We start from the raw sequence: 19,854 nt of genomic DNA on the forward strand, positions 1-19,854 counted from the left end.
AAACAATACCACACCACGAGTATCGCAATGGCAATAGCTTGCAAATATTGCGGAAGTGAAAACAAGCATTGTTTCTATTCTAGCATCTAACGATAGGATCATTTACGAACAGATGAAAAAATCCCGTTGAAGAAATAGAATACATGAATTGGTTGAAGTAAAAGGGCATATAAGGATTCACGGGGCGGCCAGATGGTGTATTGGTAGTGCAGTCGGTCTGTACAAGATAGGACCACGGAAAAATTTCATTTGGACCACCAAACCTCCGTACGCAGCACTGACTATCCTACGGGTAAATAAAGTAAAAAAGAAATGGTAGGCTTAAACATCCTAAAGATGTCGTGCCGATAAAGAAGAATGAGTTTGAAGGAGTTACACTGCATACTTCTCTTGCGTAGCCGTGTAACCGGGCCGATATAGCTAATCAAAAAAAAAAAATGATCTAACCAAGGTTAACCAATTTTCTACTATTTTAACTAGATTTTATGCTATAAATTAACTCTGCTGCTAAATTTCCAAAAATCGCACAATCGGCACAAGTTGTTTGGGGCCCCCAACACGGCGAGGCCCTAGGCGACTGCCTACTCCGCCTACCGTTTGATCCGCCGCTGCATTCAAAGTTTCTATTCTTCTTACAAAGATTATTTTTATTGAGTTCCAGGCAATCAATTTACAAAAATCTACTCCCACAAGAGTTGCCTTAGACTGAAAGCTCACCGCTTTCGTTATTTTCACTGATTAACTAGGACAATTGCTCTGAAAACTAATTACAGCCAGCAAACAACGAGAGCCTTCACCGCTTATTATACGTTCCTGGGCGCTTAATAGTGCCTGTTGCATGTGATGCATCGGTGTCGACCGGTTGTTGTGCTGTTGTTGCGAAAGGAAAGTAATTAAAATTCTTCGGAAATCCAATGACGTTGTTGTCGATGAGGACATCAAGCCGTGGATATCAAACGCGGGCTTATGGCATTGTTCCGGGGGCAATAAATCCCCCCTGGGAGGGCTTGTTTATTGAGGTATGTGTGTGTAAGGGGATAGTTTTGCTTTCTTCCAGTAATTACAGAGTGTACACGGACACGGTACAAAGTCATAAAAGTACGCAACATTGAGGTCAAAATGAGATGTGCGTGGTGTGAAGTTGAGCTGCAGGCTATTACTTAGAAAATTGGCACCGGATTGACATGAACAGAAATTGTTGGAAAATCTTGTTTTGGCATGAATTCTTGAAATACATTATCGCTGTTTCTATTCGTAACTCATTGGAAGGAGTTATGAAATTTGAATCAACACTGGAACATTATTTCGCAAAACGATGACAGACTTCAAGCTCACATTTTCACAGACATAGACGTTCGCTCTCTTGTTGAGAATAGTAAATTCCCTTCGGACGCATTTCCACGTTGATAAAACAGACATTACAAAGCAGAAGAAACGAAGAAAAGCGTTTCACCATCTGAACAAGTGGTGACGGAGATAAGAACGGAATGGATGTTTATTTGGCGCGAAACTCCACGGTTGGAAACGAGGAAATTCCAATGGACGTGAGAAGATTTTGTTGCGCTCGTCTGTCTCGGTCCTTCCACCGTCCATTCCGTTCGTTTCTTTGTCACATTCCGCAGCGAATTCCATCAAAAGAAAAGCAACGATACGATTATTTTTGAGCGTGGGGAAGTGGGACAGCACGCATCTGTTCCAGACGGGATTAAAATTTCCAAAATATAAAATCATGGTTCAAGGGTGATGTTCCCGAGATAGAAAAGTCGGGAGAGCATTTCCTAATTCCTTCAAACGTCTGACTAAAAATAAACATGAATGAATGAGAGAAAAAGGAAGAGAATACAAACTTAAAGGTCTCTTGTTTATTTTCCCGCTATCAGCATCGTACTTTATATTTCTTTTTTTGAAGGGAAATGGTCTATGAATGTGTTTAAATTTATGCCAATTTATAAATACAAAAAACCCCGCGATATATTTTGTTCATATAAACAATCGAGAGCGATGAGATAAAGAGAACGCAGCCTAAGCTTGTTGAATCTGCAGTTTGTATAGCAAATTACACTGTTTAATGGATTTGAGGCAACTGTAAAAATAAATATTCCCTTTTGCTTTCTTTCCGACTCTACCATAAACAAACGAAAAAAAAGTAACGCAACGTATCTTTTACATTTTTGTTGAGCGACCCCTGCATCTCGATAATGTATGGCGATGTTTTTTCTGTTTACTCGCCGCTCTTTCGGGTCGTTTATACCATTGCTTTGATTTCTTACGTTGACTCTATTGAGCGCCCTCTGTGAGAGAGATTATTGCGCTGCCTGTCTCAGCGTCACGACCAAGCGCTCTCTATTTGTGAACGAACGCACCGCTCACCGAAGATTCGACCGACATTACAGAGTAGTGATGGGTGAACAGGGTTCAAGTAGGCAACCGGCATACCCGGGTATTTTTTTCAACTTAAAACTGCAATTACTTTTGATTCATTGCTTGTATTGACCTGAAATTTTCAGTAGCCTCCCAACGTTTTATTTGGTGTATACATTGTAATTTTCAACAAGCAGTGAGTATTTTATTTTGATTAATTTTAAACTTTACCACGAACGTTGGCAAACAGCATACCCGGATATTCCATACATTTTGTATGTAGCATCCCTAACTCTCATCTCATCTCCCTCATCTCTCGCTCAAACTTTCCGTCGGCTGGTACGAAATTCCATACAAACCAGCTGTTTTCAGATTTCCGATACCAGGAGAGCATGTTTTTCAAGAGGTAACACCTGGTACCAGCCGAGCAACATTTCATGAAACATTTAATGAAACATTTTATGAAATATTTCGTGAAACATTTCATGCCACATTTCACGAAATATTTCGTGAAACATTTCATGGATGCTACCTCTTCCGTGGATGCTCTCCTGGTACTATACATTCGGAAACTGGTAGTTTTCGAAGAAATTTTTCTCGACCAACCGGAAAGTTAGTGTTTAAACATTACATACCTATCGGCGGTTTTCGAGCAAAATTGCTGCACTAGGTGTTACCTCTTCCGTGGATGCTCTCCTGGTATCGGAAATCTGAAAACAGCTGGTTTTGTATGGAATTTCGTACCACCCGACGGGAAGTTTGAGCGAGATGAAGGATGCTTTCCGTTTCATCCATTTTCCTTACACTAGCGATCGCTCCCCACGGGTTTGATAGTATGCAATGCAATAGTGATGGGCAAATATGGGACATTTTCATCAACAGATAAAGAAAACAAAACGAAGTTATGTTCGAATTGTATTTTTTTGTTTTATTTCACTACACTACAAAGTTGTTTTTGTTTAAAGAAATAGAACCTACTTACACAGTTGTACCGAAAGAAAAACAAAACTCTGCTAACATGTTTATAAATTCTACATAACTCTAACACACGTACAGACACACATGCTTTCTTTTGCTTACAGTTCCGTGCACGGCATTGGCTGTTGCCTGCTTTTATGTTCTATACGCAAAAACGAATAAGGTACGCTGCAGGGCACGAGCAGAGAACATAACATATGATGATGGCTTTGTTTTTGTATGCTACTAGTAAGAAATTAAAATAGCTATCTTAATTAAAAACAAAACGAACGACTCTTATCAAAAACGAAGAGTCTCTCATGACGGTGCGATGAAAGAATCGCACCGCGCTTAAGTTATGTACAGTTTGTGGAAACTCTCGCACATCTTCACTAAACTAAAGGTTCTCATTTCTCAGCATTTGAGAAAAGAAGAATTTGCTGGGAGGCAAATAACCGAACGAAGTTCTAGAGGGACACAGAACGGATCCGCGTTAATGAAAATGTTGTGCCTTGTATTAACAGTTGCTCACACGTAAACACACGTGTTGTGTCTTTCCTCTAAATCCAACCTACAAACGGTTGAGAATCCCGTTTGGCGGACTATTTTCTTCGACAAACAACCTACGACGTATAGGCAGGTGTATGGACACTCACACAAAACTAGCTGCTTCGTTGTCGAATTTTCTAGAGCAAAGAAAATTAAAACGAAACACTAAGCAAACGGTCCACAATTGCTGTTGCTACCATAGTTCCTAACGCTATTGTTTTCTTAAGTCTAATACACCTTACTGTTTAAGTTATGGCAAATACAAAAACACAGAGAGTTCGCCGACGTGTGAAACCCGTGTCAATCCGCGTGAAAAAGGATCGATTCGGAAGAGTGATGTGCGTATCCTTTTCGTTTTCTTCGACCCGGATACAGCAAGGCAAAGGTGAAATGGAGCAGGACAACTAAACAGGAAGATGAAAACAAATCAACACTTTGACAGGATATTGGAGAAACAATATTGAGGAACACGGGGACATATGAACATATTTACAAAATAAAACTTTGCACCCATCACTCTTCCAGACACGACGAGCTTCACAACGGCATGGCGAAGAATAAATAAGGGGTTCTTACAAAAAGGGAAAGGCATCCTACACGCATCACTCTCTTACTTTCTCTGCCATTACACTATCTTAATCGTACAGTCCGTCTCGAGCTTGACAAGCGTTTTTTTCACCCGAAGCGCCGTTAACCGAACGGCCGGGCTCGGATGCCAACATTCCTGCATGATCTTCGATAATACTACGAGAATGTCCTCGTCCTGCCACCGCTGCGGGATGGGTGGTCGGACGCCCTTCACGCACACGACCGCATACATATCCTCGAAGCTCGGATCGGACGGTACCACATCCTGATACGGCAGGGCGTAATCCTCGCACGTGGTCGTATTCTTCGCACCCCGCACGGTCGTTATGCAGCGCCGTGCCATCTCCCAGAACACAAGCCCCACCGAGTACATGTCCGCCATTTTAAATCCTTCGAACACTTTCAGATCGAGCGTTTCGCTCAGCACCTCCGGTGCCATGTACCGCCGTGTACCAACGCGCGAATTCGGCGCAATCTGTATCTCGTCCGACTCGCTCGTGTACTTCACCGCCAGCCCAAAGTCCGCAATCGCACACTGACCATTCCGCTTCACCAGTATGTTTTTGCTCTTGATATCCCGGTGCGCGATCGACGGTTTGCCCGGTGTGCCGAAGATTTCCGTGTGCAGATGAGCGACACCGGACGATAGCGAGAGGGCGAGCGTTTTCAGCATGTGCGGATTGAGGACGCGTTTCTGGAGGTAGTCGTGCAGCGAGCCGAGCTCGTGGTAGTCCGTGATTAGCAGCATCTGTGTCCACGAGCCCGTCCCTTTGATGTCGGCCGCAATGAACCCGAGAATGTTTTCGTTGCGCATTAGCACGGTCTGGTAGATTTCGGTCTCCCGGAACCAGGACGCTTCCTCGGTGGTGAAGAAAATCTTGACCGCCACCTTCTCGTCGCGCCACTTGGCCAGCCACACCTCACCGTACCGGCCCTTGCCGACCGAATGGACCATCTGGATCTGTTTGGCAATGGTTCGCTGTACGAGCAGGGGCAATCCCGATCCGCTGCCACTCGTTTGTTCCACCAGATCCGCTATCGGTAGATGGCCGTTGGTGGTGTTGTACAGCGAGTTCATCAGGTAGGCCGGTTTTCGCTTTTCGCGCCTTCGGTACACACAGTAGATGCCACCGAGCAGCATTACGAGCCCAGCCACGCAGAGGACGACGGAAATGATGAGCGCAAACAGTGGTATACTGTTCGTATTCACTAGTGGCGGTTCGGGTGTCGTCGTCGTACGCGGACTATAGTACGGTTTCAGGTCCTGATTGCAGAGATCCTCGCTGTCGCAGCATACGATACTTTTGCCGTGCAGTTGTGGGGACACTGTACCGACTTTGCACTACAAGGGGAAAAGAGCAAACACGAAACGTGAGTGAGCACAGGCTCGGAAATTATATGGATGTGACAATTCAACGTACCTGTAGCAATCCACCACCCTGTTCCGGTGACATACATCCATGACTCCACTCCGGTACGATCTGCTTCGTTTCCTCGTCCAGCACTGCCTCAACCGAGGCGAAACAGGAACCACCCGGCCGGGTCTCGCACGTCCCATTCTGCACATCTCCCGGACAGTGACCTTCGCAATAGCAGGTTAGTACTCGCGCTGTAATGGAGAAAGAATAAACCGGAACACACTGATTAGAAAGGCTATAACAGGTAAAGGAAGGAGCGATTGTTCTCTTTCTTTTCAGTAGCATCACAATTCATCGCAAACACAACAAACAACATCGATTGGAAGGCAATAACCAAATGCACACATTTATAACGTCCAGATCACTGAGCTTGATCTTGTGCTTGAACTGGAATGGAGCTGTTTTTGTATATCGGATAATAAATTCAGCTATTCGGAGTCTTAATAAGGCAAGATATTGAAGCTTTGCAAATTGTTTTGCAAAGCGCATTGCATACCATTTAACGAAATTAAAACAATCTTGCCTGAGAGTATGCAAACCGCATAACAAAATCTATTTAATCTGATTACGATATCAAAAAATCCGATTCTTAAATTCTGTTTCGCTTGTGTTGATGATATCCAATTCCAATGACTAACATATCGCACAGTCGGTAACCATTTTGGACGCTAACGATCACACCGTAACTCGCCTCGATAGCCGATTAGGACTATGTGTGTGATTTATCGGTTGGTTTGATAAAGCTGCGCAAAAATAAATAAATTGACCAACGTGCGGGACGGAATCGTACCAAACACATTTCCTTTACAAACAGCCCAAACCGTGAGCTAGGGGTGGGCCTTGATGATGGTCCTATGCGCAATTTGACAGCACTCGATCAGGAAGTGACGACTACGAGATGGATCGAATTTTAATCCCTCGCCCAGGTTTGGTCAACCAAACATTGCGTTTGAGAAAACTAGAATTATGTTATTGTTGAGCTATTGCCCCGCAACACCTAGCAGCGGTAATCCCGGGAGTTGCCTTTGATGTGATACGCGTGCAATAAATCTTGTAGGCTTTCATCCGTCAACCACACCAGGCGAAACGAGGGAACGATCGCGTGGTTTTTAGCTGTTGCTAAACATCGCAGTTCGCGGACTTCGTGATCGCAAGATTAAGGTATAGAACTGGTTGCTGGAGTTATTGAGCTTTGGAGTGTAATTTGTTTTCAGCGTGTCGTCGGATTTTTCGGAGCTCTTCCGGAAGGCTCACTGTGATATTGCACGTAGCTGCCATGAAAAACAGGGACAACATGCAGCGGTTATGGTGTGTGTGTTTTTTTTAGGGAGATCCTCCCATCACAAGTTCATTGTCGAAGCTGTTTGGCGGACATTAAGATAAGAAGCGTGAGTAGCTGTTATCAGTGCCGCCTGAACCGTGCGCAAAGCCTTGTAGTACTGATATCATGCGGATCTTCACCGAAATAAAAATACAACAAACAAAACACGCGCATGCAACTGCATCGAAATTTTCCATTACGCTTGCAAGAGACAGCGGTAAGCAGCTACACACCCGTAACATCACAACAAATCAAAACAAACAACACATTAATCCTTCCGCTCAGGTGGGGCCTGGCGGCGTGGCAATCCCATCGTACGGCCGAGCAAAGTCGTGACCAGCTGATATTCCGCTGGGGAAGGAGGATATGTTTTTGCAAGTGCAGAAACAGCAGGCCTCTCCTCTTCACACGCACACACACATAATGGCTTTTAACGGTTATGTTTAAGACGTACCGAAATAAAAATGAGGAAAAAGTTGTAAATTATACTCCCGTCCTCGGCTTTGGGGAGGCTGATATATGACACAGGTTGCTGCCTGTGCTGATGATGGAGATCACGCGACTGAGAGATGAAGAAGACTATCGCTCAAGCGGCTCGAGCGGCTCGAGCAGCAGAGCACGACAGTAGCACGCACAAAAGTTGTACGATGACAGCTAAACCGATGACCATGACCATGTCCTACATTAATTTTCATAAGCACAAACTGAACCCCCGAAACCCAGCACACGTACGATGAGGATATTTCGAGTTCCTTGAGGTGCACACGCGGTGGAGAACAGAATAATGCTTGCCAAACAGGGATTGATTTTAGCCAGTTCTTTCGCAACAAGAATTCACATTTTGTACACCTCCAGAAAGACACCCCGACCCTCGTTTCTTTACCCGAGTCACGAGTGTTTTTTTTTTGGAAGAAGATGGCAAATTTTGCGTCGCCGGGATCTAGACTTAAGCCTCGGAGAACTCATCGATCAACGAACTGGCGCCAAATGAAACCTGCCTGGTGTGCGGTACCCCGTGTCTGGGGAACGGTACACAATTCCACCGGTAGATAAGTCGAACAAACGAGACTGTCGTCAAAATAAGGCCGTTTTCCTTCGAGAGCTGGAGGACGAAACTATTTTGCCCATCCTACACACTACACACACCGTGTGGACGCGATTGCTGATGATTTGGCACTCAATTCTAGATTCCCCAGGTGTTTTTGATCGATCAATCAAGACAGTGAAGAGGAGAGCTTACGGAACTCATCATTCTTAGCCGTGATTTGTTCCAACGAAGGTGCGGTCGCAATGCGACAAGACCCTTTACGCACTTCCTGTTGTGTATCTTGTGGAGTGGGGTACTTTTCTGTTGAGGCGACAACAATGCCGCGGGTTTAGACGAGACAGTTTGATGGACATTGCCAATTTACTGGACAAACTCCCACCATGTACCGGGTAGATGATTGGTACAGGGCATACCTGACAAGGTTTTCATGAGAAACAACTGACCCGCCCGTTCAGTCAAGATTCAGCCAACACAGCTCCGGCTTCTTTTGCTAAAACTGGGACCAATTCCCGAAAAATGGTGAACCTCGCACATAGGGTTTGTTCATTTGTCGCACGCGCGCTTAACTATATGACAAGTGATAAGTTTATCAGTGATGAAGAGCGAACACACAGTCCAACGCCGTGTTCACCACCGTACGGCACACCTGGTCTGTTTGGAAGGGCATGAAGGTAACAAGGCTGTTTGCGCTCCACAAATCATCAACACCATCATGCTATCGTCGGAACATACCACCCCGTGCGATAAGGGCAACTCATGAGAGGAGGAACCGTTTCTGGCAGCAACAAAAAAAAAACCGATAATAAACTCAACCCACCCCACAAACAGAACTAGCTTTTAATTCCTTTGATGTTTAATGCTCGATATAAAACTTTGCGTCCCTTTTGGCGTTCCCTTTTTTTTAATAACCATAATGTTATTGCCCGTTTGGGAAAAAATGATTGTAGTTCGTCCAAATTCTAAAGCACCTCCCCCCACCCCAGAGGGGTATATGTTTGTTTTTCGGCTGCCACGATTGTACGGCTCAAGATTCCCGGGTGATCTGGAATGCTTCACTAGCACATATTCCAGCCAACCTCAGCATATATGTGTGTGATCGGGGTTTTCTTTGCCGTGCCCCTTTTCCTCGATTTAAATGTTACCTCATCGCCTGTACCACTCGAACCAACCGGGGGGGGGGGGGCCAGGACCCATTGGGTTGGATTGGTGGGGATGGTGGCAGAAGATAAACAAAAATATTATTTATACATTCTTCCTCATTCCCTTACGTCACACATTCAGGCGTACGGAGGCACACCAGAAACACCCTCCTGCAGCATCGATCCGCTCCCTCGATCTTCGATTGCACACACACAGGGCGGTTTCCGTTCCTAAGGTTTTTGGGTAAGAATTTTTCAAACATAAAATTCCCTATCCCAAAATTCTCCAATAGAGAAAATAGAACGATTTTTTTTCTTCTTTCATTTGACCAAGTTTGACCAAAACAACAGAATGGGCAGGAAAGTTGATCGTCGTAACGTTTGTGTGGGTGGCAATGCAATATGTGAAGGGGTTTGCCTTTTTGTTCCGAAACATTACACTGCTACCTACTACGCAGTGATAAGGTCCGCTAAAAAACGGTCTGGTTATACTCTCCGGACATTCGGATTTGCGTCACAGCAGCGCTGGGGTTAAGCTGACAGCCAGCTGACATGTGCAGGCGTGCGGGATAGCGCGAGTGAAACAAACGAGAGGAAATCCCTGCTAATCTTCAGAAACAACATCACACACAGAGGGCTGCAGTGTCTCACTCATTGGACATGGGCAACATGTATGCTAATTGTTTTAGTCGTTCACTGTGGGGGGTTCGGTGAGTGTTAGAATCGAGTCTCATATTGATTTGATAGACACAACAAGATCTTCCGCTGCGAAGAACACGAACAGTACTTGGAACTTGTGTTCCATGGGGTCCACTGTGCAAGAGCTAGGGCATTAAGCTAATCAGATCGTCGACATAACAGAGATACTAGAACAGAACAACTCAAACACACACGCACAGTTAAATGTCGCTGCCTGGCTCTCTATCGAGTTTGATAGACAGACGGCGCGCGAGACGTCCGAGAAGATCTGTCCCGCTTGCCACAGTTGAGTTGTCCGTTTGCCATGCGCAGCTAGCCGTGTACACGTCAAACAAACAGTTCAACTAAATTGTTGACACATCATCATCTCCCCGGGCTCGGGAGCTGCAGCAGCGTACTCCAAAAGCACGCCTCGTCGCCCCGTTGCCGGTTCAACGAAATCTTTAGTTCGCGTAGTTTGGACCAACTAAAGATACACACGCAGAACAAATATGACCCCGAGAGTGCTAGGGGGCAATAAAAGAAAGGAATATGGTTCCAGTATTTGTCGTTTGGGAGGAGGATCTGGCTATTCTGGAAGAGGACAATCTAAGAAATTGAACGTGCTTCGTGCTGCTTCATAGCCTAGCGTGGAACTCGAATAGTTCCACACACAGAAACGAAGCCCCGGAGTACTAGGGAGATATTGAAGTTTCATCCTCGCGTCTCCAGTGATCCGGGTGGAATAAAAGGTGAAGGCAACAGAGAAATCTTATCTATCATAAATTATCTCCCGAAAGTCTTTCGAAAGTCAACCTCAACCCAGGAAAGGGCCTCGCCGCTTGAAGGTGGAGGTCCATACACACCCGCGTCCGTGTCGTTAACGACATTCTGGAGATCTTTCTGGAGTTTCTACTTTTCGGTAATATTTCTTTCCCTCCCTCACCCTTCCGCTCCCCGTTCGCCATGCTTGTTATTCTCAACATCCCGCGCAAATACTACACTCCGCGCTGGATGACAAACAAAGTATAATACGTCGCGCCCGGTCGGTCAGAATTTGCATAACAAAACACATGTTTGAGTTGATCTTCGCCTCGTACCGTATACGGTCCTCCTCCGGGGTGGGGACGTGAGCAACAACAAAAAAAAAGAAGAAGAAATACGCTTCACACGTACCGAAGAAGACGGGCCCCGTACAAAGCAGGGTTCAAAAGCATCAACGTCGTCGGTCGATTGAACTTGCCATCTGAACGAAGCAGAACAAATGTCAAATGGAAACGGGCGGCCAAGAACCACACGGGCGCGAACCAAAACGACGAATGGATGGACTAACTGTTGCTGTTTGCGTTTTATCGGTATGGATCTTTGCCTCAGCGCTCCCTATAACAAGCTGGCGGTGAGGAGTGAACGGTGGTGAAAATGATGATGCTGCAGTGATGCATCAGTTTTCGAAGATGTTTCGAAGAACAGTTCCGATACGCTACCAAAAGGGCTACGGTATGTATGGAGACTAACTGCCTCGTTAATTTCTTCTTCTCCAGAAAGATAGAAGGAGAGCAAAATCGAACCATTCATAATGATTCCTTTTGTCACAGCACTCTCTAAGGGAGGGATTGCAATTCGTCGACGGGAAACCGTTTGCAGGGAATGTCACTTTTCGTTGGGTTAAATGAATCGTTCTTTCCACATCTCTGAAGAGTGATTTGTGGGGCCACACACATCCTGACCGTGCTTACACATTGTGACACATTGTAGCAGCGAGTGTACATCATGGGTGCCTTTGCTTGGGACACGGCGGAACTTAGAGTCTGTCGTTGCGACGTGCGCGTTCCGCGGCGTGCACCCAACCGTATCTCGCTTCTATTAATATCCTGTGTGAGTCTGTGACGGCGCAACACGTAGACAGCAGGGCGCACTGGGCGAGGACACGAATGGCCACACTGAACAAACGTCACACGGATGATGCACGACATGTGTGAACTTCCCGTGGTGCGCGGCGAGGGAAAGGAGGTGGAGAACCGTTCCACCCACAGACCGACAGTAATAGGCGCATAACTCAACGCAAACGATGACAACAACGTCCGCTACTGCCGCTGACCATTGGGTGACATTTGTCGAACAGGCTACAGACGTTGCGCTGTAGCGTGCAGCAGGGCAAAAGATCAATATTTGCCCACCAACAGGTCCTTTAGTTCACGTCCGTCGAAGAGCCATCTCTCCCAGATGATGGACGACGTGAAAAGAGTTCATCGCGATTCATCTCGAACTTCCAATGCACCCAGTCACCTTTTACGGGGTTGGGGGCTTCTGTTCGTCACACAATCGGGCATCGGAGTCGCTTTTTTCTTGCGTTTTTTTTTAATTAAATTGAAATTAAACCTCCACTTCCGGCTGAGTGTGAGCTCACTGGTGAGCAGATTGGATCGTACCGAAGCCGGTTCCAGCGCTCAACCGTCGATCGAAAATGATCGATAAATTTGCCACACTAAACACCATAAAAATCAAAGCTTGAAAATATCGCCAAGTATCGCCAAGGCGTAGAAGCGTAAAGACACTGGCACACCGGGCACGACGAAGATTTGTTTCGCTTCTTTCGGTTTCGACCCAACGTCTGGGTACCCTGCTGCGTCAAATCGACACCGAAGTGAACAACAAACCGTCAGCTTTGAAGCCTTTCGATCAATCACTCGTACACACACGGGGGACACTAAGGGTGGGAAACGTCTTGGGAAGGAAGAGAAGCGGTGCTTCTCCTGCCAGACCAAGAAGGTGAGGACGATCTGACAGGACCTCCTGCTGGGGTGGGGTAGAGAGACAGACCGTCACAAAACGGGTGTCCCCCTTGAAAAATCTCATCACTCCCTCCTTCCATACAACAGACACACGAGATAAAGTTGAGCGTGTTGGAGTTGAGCACACCCATTCAAAAACTTCCCAAAAAAGCATTAATCGAATCTTGCGCGCGAATCTCGCATGGGACGCCTTTTTCTTATTTTTTGGTGTGTGCCACCATTTCGATCACCAGCGTACACCCCAAAAAAAAGCTCGTGGATATATTAGCATATTTATTTCATATCGCCCTGACTCATCGATCGTACCGGCGCGATACCACCGGCGATTGCGTTCGTTTCGGTGAATGAATCAGTCCACCAGCACCAACCGAACTCGGTGTCGATCGATTATTGTTCGGGTGGTTAACTTAAAAAGGAGAAGGAGCGAAAAAAAAAGAGGTATCCATAAGCCAGTTACCCCAGGGATCAACCTCGGTTGAGCGTACGAATGTGTCACCGATCGGTTTCACGATCGGAAATCAAAACTGACCATAAATGTCCATTTTTACGAGGTAGCGTAGAATTCGGTGCTGAATCCCGGGTGGGCATTAACGTTCTCGGTGTGATGGCGGTGGCGAGCGTGGTGAGAAAAACAAAATCCATAACAACCAGCAGAGCAGAAAATTTCGGATTACTATTAAACCCGTTAAAAAAAAGGTCAAACGGAAAGACATCAAGAACAAAAGCAAAACACACGCAAACACACTCAACGCTCTGAGTCACGAGATGAGGATCGCGAATAGACATCAAATATGTCCAATAACTAAAACACCACCAAATTCAACCTCAACCTCAATATTTTCATCTTAAGCTCAACTCAAATAACCTAATTGAAACGTCTAAACCCTCAAGACAGTCAACAAGACATATAAGACATGGCAGGATTTCTTCTATAGGAAGAGGGACTTCAAAACATCCCAATATCAACCTTATTGTACACGAGGGTTCAACACACTCTACAGCACGCGTCTCGGCAACACGCACGAGGAAACAACACCTCGTGGTTGGGTTCGCGAAAAATTAAGGTCGATGTCACGTAACAACAACAACGCACCAGCAGAACATGCTAATTTTACTGCGAATGTTATGTGACGGAGAGACGTCACACAACCGCCGCCTAGAGAGGAAGGTTGACAGAGCATTTGTAATCCCGGCCCAAGTGTGTGTGCGCGTCCAGAATATAGCTGGGGAAGCATTTCCAAACATTACACCAAGCGCCCAGCGCTAACGTAGTTAACGCAATCCAATTTGTCCAGAACCGGAAGATTACCATATATACCTGATTCGGCGTCGTATGGCACACCGTACGTAACATTGACGTCAACCAGTCTGCCTGTTCTTGCAGACGGGGAACCATCATGTGACATTAGCGCGTTGTTGAGGAGTTGTTGACGTACCCAACATGGGGACATTTTTGTTTAGGGCGTGCAGAACTCTCGTCTATGTTGAAGCATATTCAGCAGAGACACGTGCGGATCGCTTTTATCTCGTCCAGACGCGCCCCAGAGGCAGCCTCTGATATTGCTAGCTCGATTAGTAACCGTTTCGTGAAGGACATATCTGTTGGTCTAATGAGTCGCTACCCCTTTTTTTACTGATCACTAATCGCATTCGGGGGCCTCCTTGATTACTACAACTATCTGTCAACGAGACACCAGTTATGGAAGGTTGCTCCATGCTGTGTGCGTCTAGCTATCTCCACCAACGAAAACCAGAAGCCAAAAGCATAACAAGCCCTTTAAAGGGGGTGGACTGAGAGATACAGGAGACCTTCGGTTTTAGGGGGGGGTGGGGAGAGAAAACATAGATACATGTACATCCACAGGGGCTAGCAAACACATACGGCCAGCCAAAAACAACACATCTGGTGCTGGAGAGCCCCCGTTCGAAGAAAACGTTGATTGATGCCCCCCGGGCGAACTCGCGAGGGATGCTCGTGTTGGTGATTAGTGAGTGATAAATCAAAACCATATGGTCCATCGGACGAAAACGGGCTAAAACACATGTTTGTGGCGCACAACTGGCATGCTGGTGTGTGTGTGTGTGTGTGTGTGTGTGTGTGTGTGTGTGGAGAGGATAGGTGGTGGTGGTGTCGATCGTTCGTCAGATCAGAACAACTGCCAGCAGTAGAACGGTCGACATGGCGTAAGCTTTTCCCTTCTCGCCTGTGTTTGCACAACCGATCAACCGATCGCGAAGCATACCGGGCTTGACGCCTACACGCCTATTACACCACACATCTAGCGATCGATTGCCGGAGCATAGTAAGAGCGTGCTCGCTCGCGCGCGCACGGGCACACACAAATGCCCGAGAACCCCACTAACGCGGCCCGAACAGCTGCCATAACCGCAGCACGAACCCCGCTAATTCAACGCGTTTCAGTGCAGCATCCGGCCACAAAACAGGGCGTCGAAACGATCCGAATCATTGATCGATCTCGAAGCTCCGACCGCAACGGTCCGCGATTGGTCCGAACACGGCAACGGCATTTGTCGGACGGCAGGGGGGAGGCTGAGTGAGGGTGAAGATAATTTGAATAAAGCATTTTTCTTCAACTCCCTGGTTTTCCTGCTGCCCGCGTGTTCGCTGCATGCTGCTCTTTCAATCAAACATCAAAACCACCCACCACAACACACCCCGAAAAGCACGGAATTTATGCGCAATATGGTGCTGCTGCTGCTCTCCTAGCGCACCGTGAATCGATCATTCCTCTAATCGGATAGGGAAACAAGATCACGGGCAAAAGAGACGATCGCACGGCACGGATCGCGATCAACTCTTGGCGATGCCTTTACTGGACGCAGAAGTTTTGGTGGAGCAGCTCTCCCCCAGACAAATCGGCGGACGTATCTCCTTACCGGCCCGGGGCCCGGTGCCGTATTTATGTAGGCAGCATTATAATAATTGTTCCGCCGCTGTGTTAAGTACCTCCTACGCGTTGCTCGCCTCCTACTCGCACGCTGCTGCACGGTTCCCTTTCGAGATGAAATAATATTCAGCCGCACAACGCAGCACATGCCGAGCGCGCGTGTGCTAGTTATTATGCGGCGCACCAATTTCTGCCGGGCAATATTTGGCTCGTGTAGGAAGGAATGTATAAAAACGGAATGGTTGAATATATTATACCCCCAAACCAATATCCATTCTTCAATCCCTGCAAGAATTTTTCTTTTTCTTCCAGTTTGGTGACAAGGTTCTAGCTGTTTTTTTTTTATTTAAATGCGAACCATCTCAAACGCTATTTGACGAAACCCCCGGTTAAAGAGTTCCACCTCAGTGGAGTTACTCATCGACGCTCTGCATTCATCATTGTTCCTTGTTGTAGTCTATGAACAGCTGAAGAAGCATTCTTCACGCTCGATAATAACTGAGGTAAACACATCTCGACAATGAGTTGTTTGCGCATCGTTCAAATTGAGGTGATAAATAGTTGGGCTGCCTTCTGCACTCGTCTAATGTCCTCCTCCATTCTGGATGATCTCGTTTAATAAAATAATTAGAGTTTCGTTGGGTGTTACAGTTTGTAGGGATCCTCAGGAAATGATGTTTTCTTTTTTGAGCACTTGCCTAACTCTCCAGTGCGCTGAGATGCATCTCTATTAGGAAGGATTATTGTTTGTTTGTGAATCAACCCCGTGCAGCTTCAAGAGCGTCTTTGCAAAGCCTAATGTCTATGCGACCATCCTTGCCTCTCATAGACGCGAATGAACTCCACAGCAAAACCAGAAGCAACAACTTACACCCAGCAGCCCTAATAGATCACTGTCGCTTAGCTGGAGTTCCCGATAATGCTCCCGCGGTACCCCGCGGTTGTTCCAGAAGAACCCGAACTCAGCAACAAAAACCGGTCCTGGTCAGAACCGCGGGGAACACTCCACTCTCCAAGGAAAATATGCTGCGTTTGTACCTACTGCACAACCTATCAGTCGCTGGCTTCCGCCACCACCCGTGGGCTACCGAACAGCACATAAATTTCAATCAAATTCAAACGGTACCCACGACACAGCATCTTGCCATGGCCGTGGCGGACCGAAATCTGTTTCCCGGACCGGCGATACATAACCCAGCCGGCATAACAATTGGTGTCAATTAATCATTTCGATCAACCGAAAATGAATACCATAAATTATACATTCGCACAAAAGGGAACTGTGCGTGGACGGGAAGGTGAAGGAGCAGGGCATAAAGCAACCCTGGAAACCCATCTCTCAGCGATTCGTACGAACCGGTCTAAAAAAAACACAACGGTTCGTACATATTTATCGCACTTTCCAGAAGAATGATGCTGGAGGTTTTTTTTCCACACAAAAAAGGAGCTTATCGATAAAAGACCCTCCTACACACTTTTAGGGTCAGAATCGACTTCAGCATCAAACTTCGGATGTGACTTCCAAGAGTTTACATTCCTTCACGATGTAGGGTCCTGTTTCATGGGCAACAAACATATTGAAGACTCGTATTTCAGGAGCATTTAATTAAGCATTTACTAATATATGATTAACACTATTAAGTTCAATGCTTGACAAACGGGGGAAGAACCATAAACGAATTAAAGAGCTCAAACTCTGAATCGCAAAGAAATGGTGTCTTCTGGCTGTGGAATAGAAGAGAACCTAATGGAACAAACGCTTAGAGCCTAAACCAAGAACAAAAAAGCCTCAATGGAGCGCGTAAAGAAGGGCGCACTAATAGCAGGAAGTAAATGTATCCACCCCGGGGCCCGGCGCGCGTGCTCCCAAAAGGGGGAGCATCAAAAATCGCACGATCGTGATCTTGGCCGTACCGTTGGCCAAGATCGCGGAAACTTCATCCCTCTCGAGCCGTTACGGCCGTTTATTATTTATTGCTATCCACCGTCACCACTACTACGCTGTGATGGTTCCTCTGTTTCCACAACCACCACCACACGAGCTAACGGCCAAGATGGGCCACATGGCAATAAACATCCGAACGCGCAAAACCAGACCAGACTCCAAACGAGCCAATTGATTATGATCTACAGCCCAACCCTCTCCATATTGCGTCAACATTCATCCCTCTAGCGCTTTGGTGGTGTTTGTGAGGCGCGCTGCGTGTAAAGGAGATTCCCTTTAGCGCGTGATCGCGTTCTCGCGCACGAGTTGCCCCTTTCGAGAGAGTGCGTTGCTCGAGAACTGGTTTTTTTTTCTGTGAACCTCGAATGCTCCATCATATTGGGAGCTCTGGGAGTTGAAGCAGTAACTTCTGAGACAGCAAAACCAGGATATACAACTACCCTACCCCTGAGGATGTTGTAGGGCAGAGGTGAGAATCGGTCCTTGTCTCATTATCCTTTTCTTGCCACTTCCAAGACCAAGATACCTGGGTAAAGAGATACTCGAAATTAGCAGCGTTCCAGCTGTGGAGCACGTCATTAGACAAGATCCATCTCAAGCTCGACAACTCGCACGAACGTTGTATGGTCGGGGATCACTCTCTGGTGAACCCGCTCTCACACACACACATCTTTGCGCTGTATGCCCGACACACAACACACAACGACCTTCTTAAACTACGAGGGAGAAGAAGCCGGGTGGGTGTGTTTTGGGAAGACGCAAACGGCAGCAGCATCACACACCAGACGCCTCCAGGCCCATATGTTTGTAATCATCTAACGAAACTGCTACCACTGGCTCCATCTTGCCCGTTCCACACGATCCATTATTCATCTTCAGCTGCGGGCGCGGTTTTCTTACGTTGCCATCCCCCGCCTTCTCGCACCATCGATCTCGGTTCCACTCGCATCCATCCCGTGGAAGATTGCGCGCGCGATCGCGAGTGTTATTAAACTGTTTCGACCGCTGCTCTTTTTTTATGCTTCGCAAACACACGGCAAAGAGCGCCTTCTAAAGGCGGTAGGAAAATAAGCATCATATGATTGTGTTTTGAAAACAAAACAAAACCACTGTTTCCTGGAGGCACGGGAACGCCACGGGACGGAGCCAAAGGGGTGACGTGATGAGGTCGCGGTTGAAGATTTGGTGCGACTTCAATCTGCGCTGATGATGCGCGGGTGGTTACATTGAGGATCAATTATTTTTGCAGTTTACTAATGGCTAGTGGAGTTGCATTGATGATGTTTGAGCCAAGAATTAGATAACACTCGCGGACTGTCATTGGCAGAGGAAGCAGAATCGAATTCTGTGGGCGACCCTTTTGAGATTGATGCATCCTGCTAGTGCTAGTGGCGGATCTCGATGAACTACGGGTTTTATATTAATATAAATAAATCTCCCTACTGCTTCTCCATCGTTCAATTAATATTCCCCCACATACACACACACATGCCATCAAGAGTGGTGCTTGATTAATGCGAAAATTGGTACACAAGCATAAACCGCAACCAAATGCAATGGAAAAAGTAGAACATTGGCACAGCTAAATTGCCTCCGTTGCGTGTCGCTTGCGCGAGCTAGAATCGCGAGCTGCACATGAACGCGACCAATCGGAATAAATCGGTGCATAAACATGAGCAAGTGCAGCAGATGCGAGTGAAGATCATCCATAATTAGCGGGCCAGCAGTGAAACATGATCGTTGCACTTTTGCGCTGCGAAGAACGGGACGATGCATCGGGAATACAACGGGACCTAAATTGAATGGCACTAATTTTTCTCCTTCTGTCTCTACCACTCGTACCTTTTGTGGTGAAGACGTCTTTGCAAATGACGAACGATGCCCGCGCTTTGTGGCTGTGGGAAAAAGGCAAAAATGATTCACATGAGCATGAAGTACATCTCTACACTCTTGTGCTTCGAATAAAAACAAACACACGCCGCAATTAATAGCGAATGAATGGTACACAATTAATAAGCAACAGCCGGATCTGCTGGTAAGAAAACGGCTAGTTGATCTTTTGAACAGCTTTCAAAACAAACATGACAACACATTCGCTTAATGCTATTGGGTTTATCAGTTGCCTTCGTTTTTCGCGCGAGGTGAGGGG

At 46.5% G+C, this 19,854-nt stretch overlaps 1 protein-coding gene across 2 annotated transcripts in view; it reads right to left on the reverse strand.

Annotated features, from left to right (window-relative positions):
- Positions 1 to 3,269: 3,269 nt before the first annotated feature.
- Positions 3,270 to 19,854, reverse strand: part of LOC128301272 (bone morphogenetic protein receptor type-1B) — a 117,615-nt gene continuing 101,030 nt past the window's right edge. For both annotated transcript variants that reach the window (XM_053037661.1, XM_053037662.1), the window contains 2 exons: positions 5,877 to 6,064; positions 3,270 to 5,797 (listed from right to left, as the gene is read on the reverse strand). In XM_053037661.1, the coding sequence (XP_052893621.1) occupies positions 4,493 to 5,797; positions 5,877 to 6,064 (1,493 nt within the window). In that variant the 3' untranslated portion in view covers positions 3,270 to 4,492. The remainder of the gene's footprint in view (positions 5,798 to 5,876; positions 6,065 to 19,854) is intronic.

The sequence above is a fragment of the Anopheles moucheti genome, chromosome 3 (assembly GCF_943734755.1).
Source record: "Anopheles moucheti chromosome 3, idAnoMoucSN_F20_07, whole genome shotgun sequence".
Taxonomy (NCBI): Eukaryota; Metazoa; Arthropoda; class Insecta; order Diptera; family Culicidae; genus Anopheles; species Anopheles moucheti.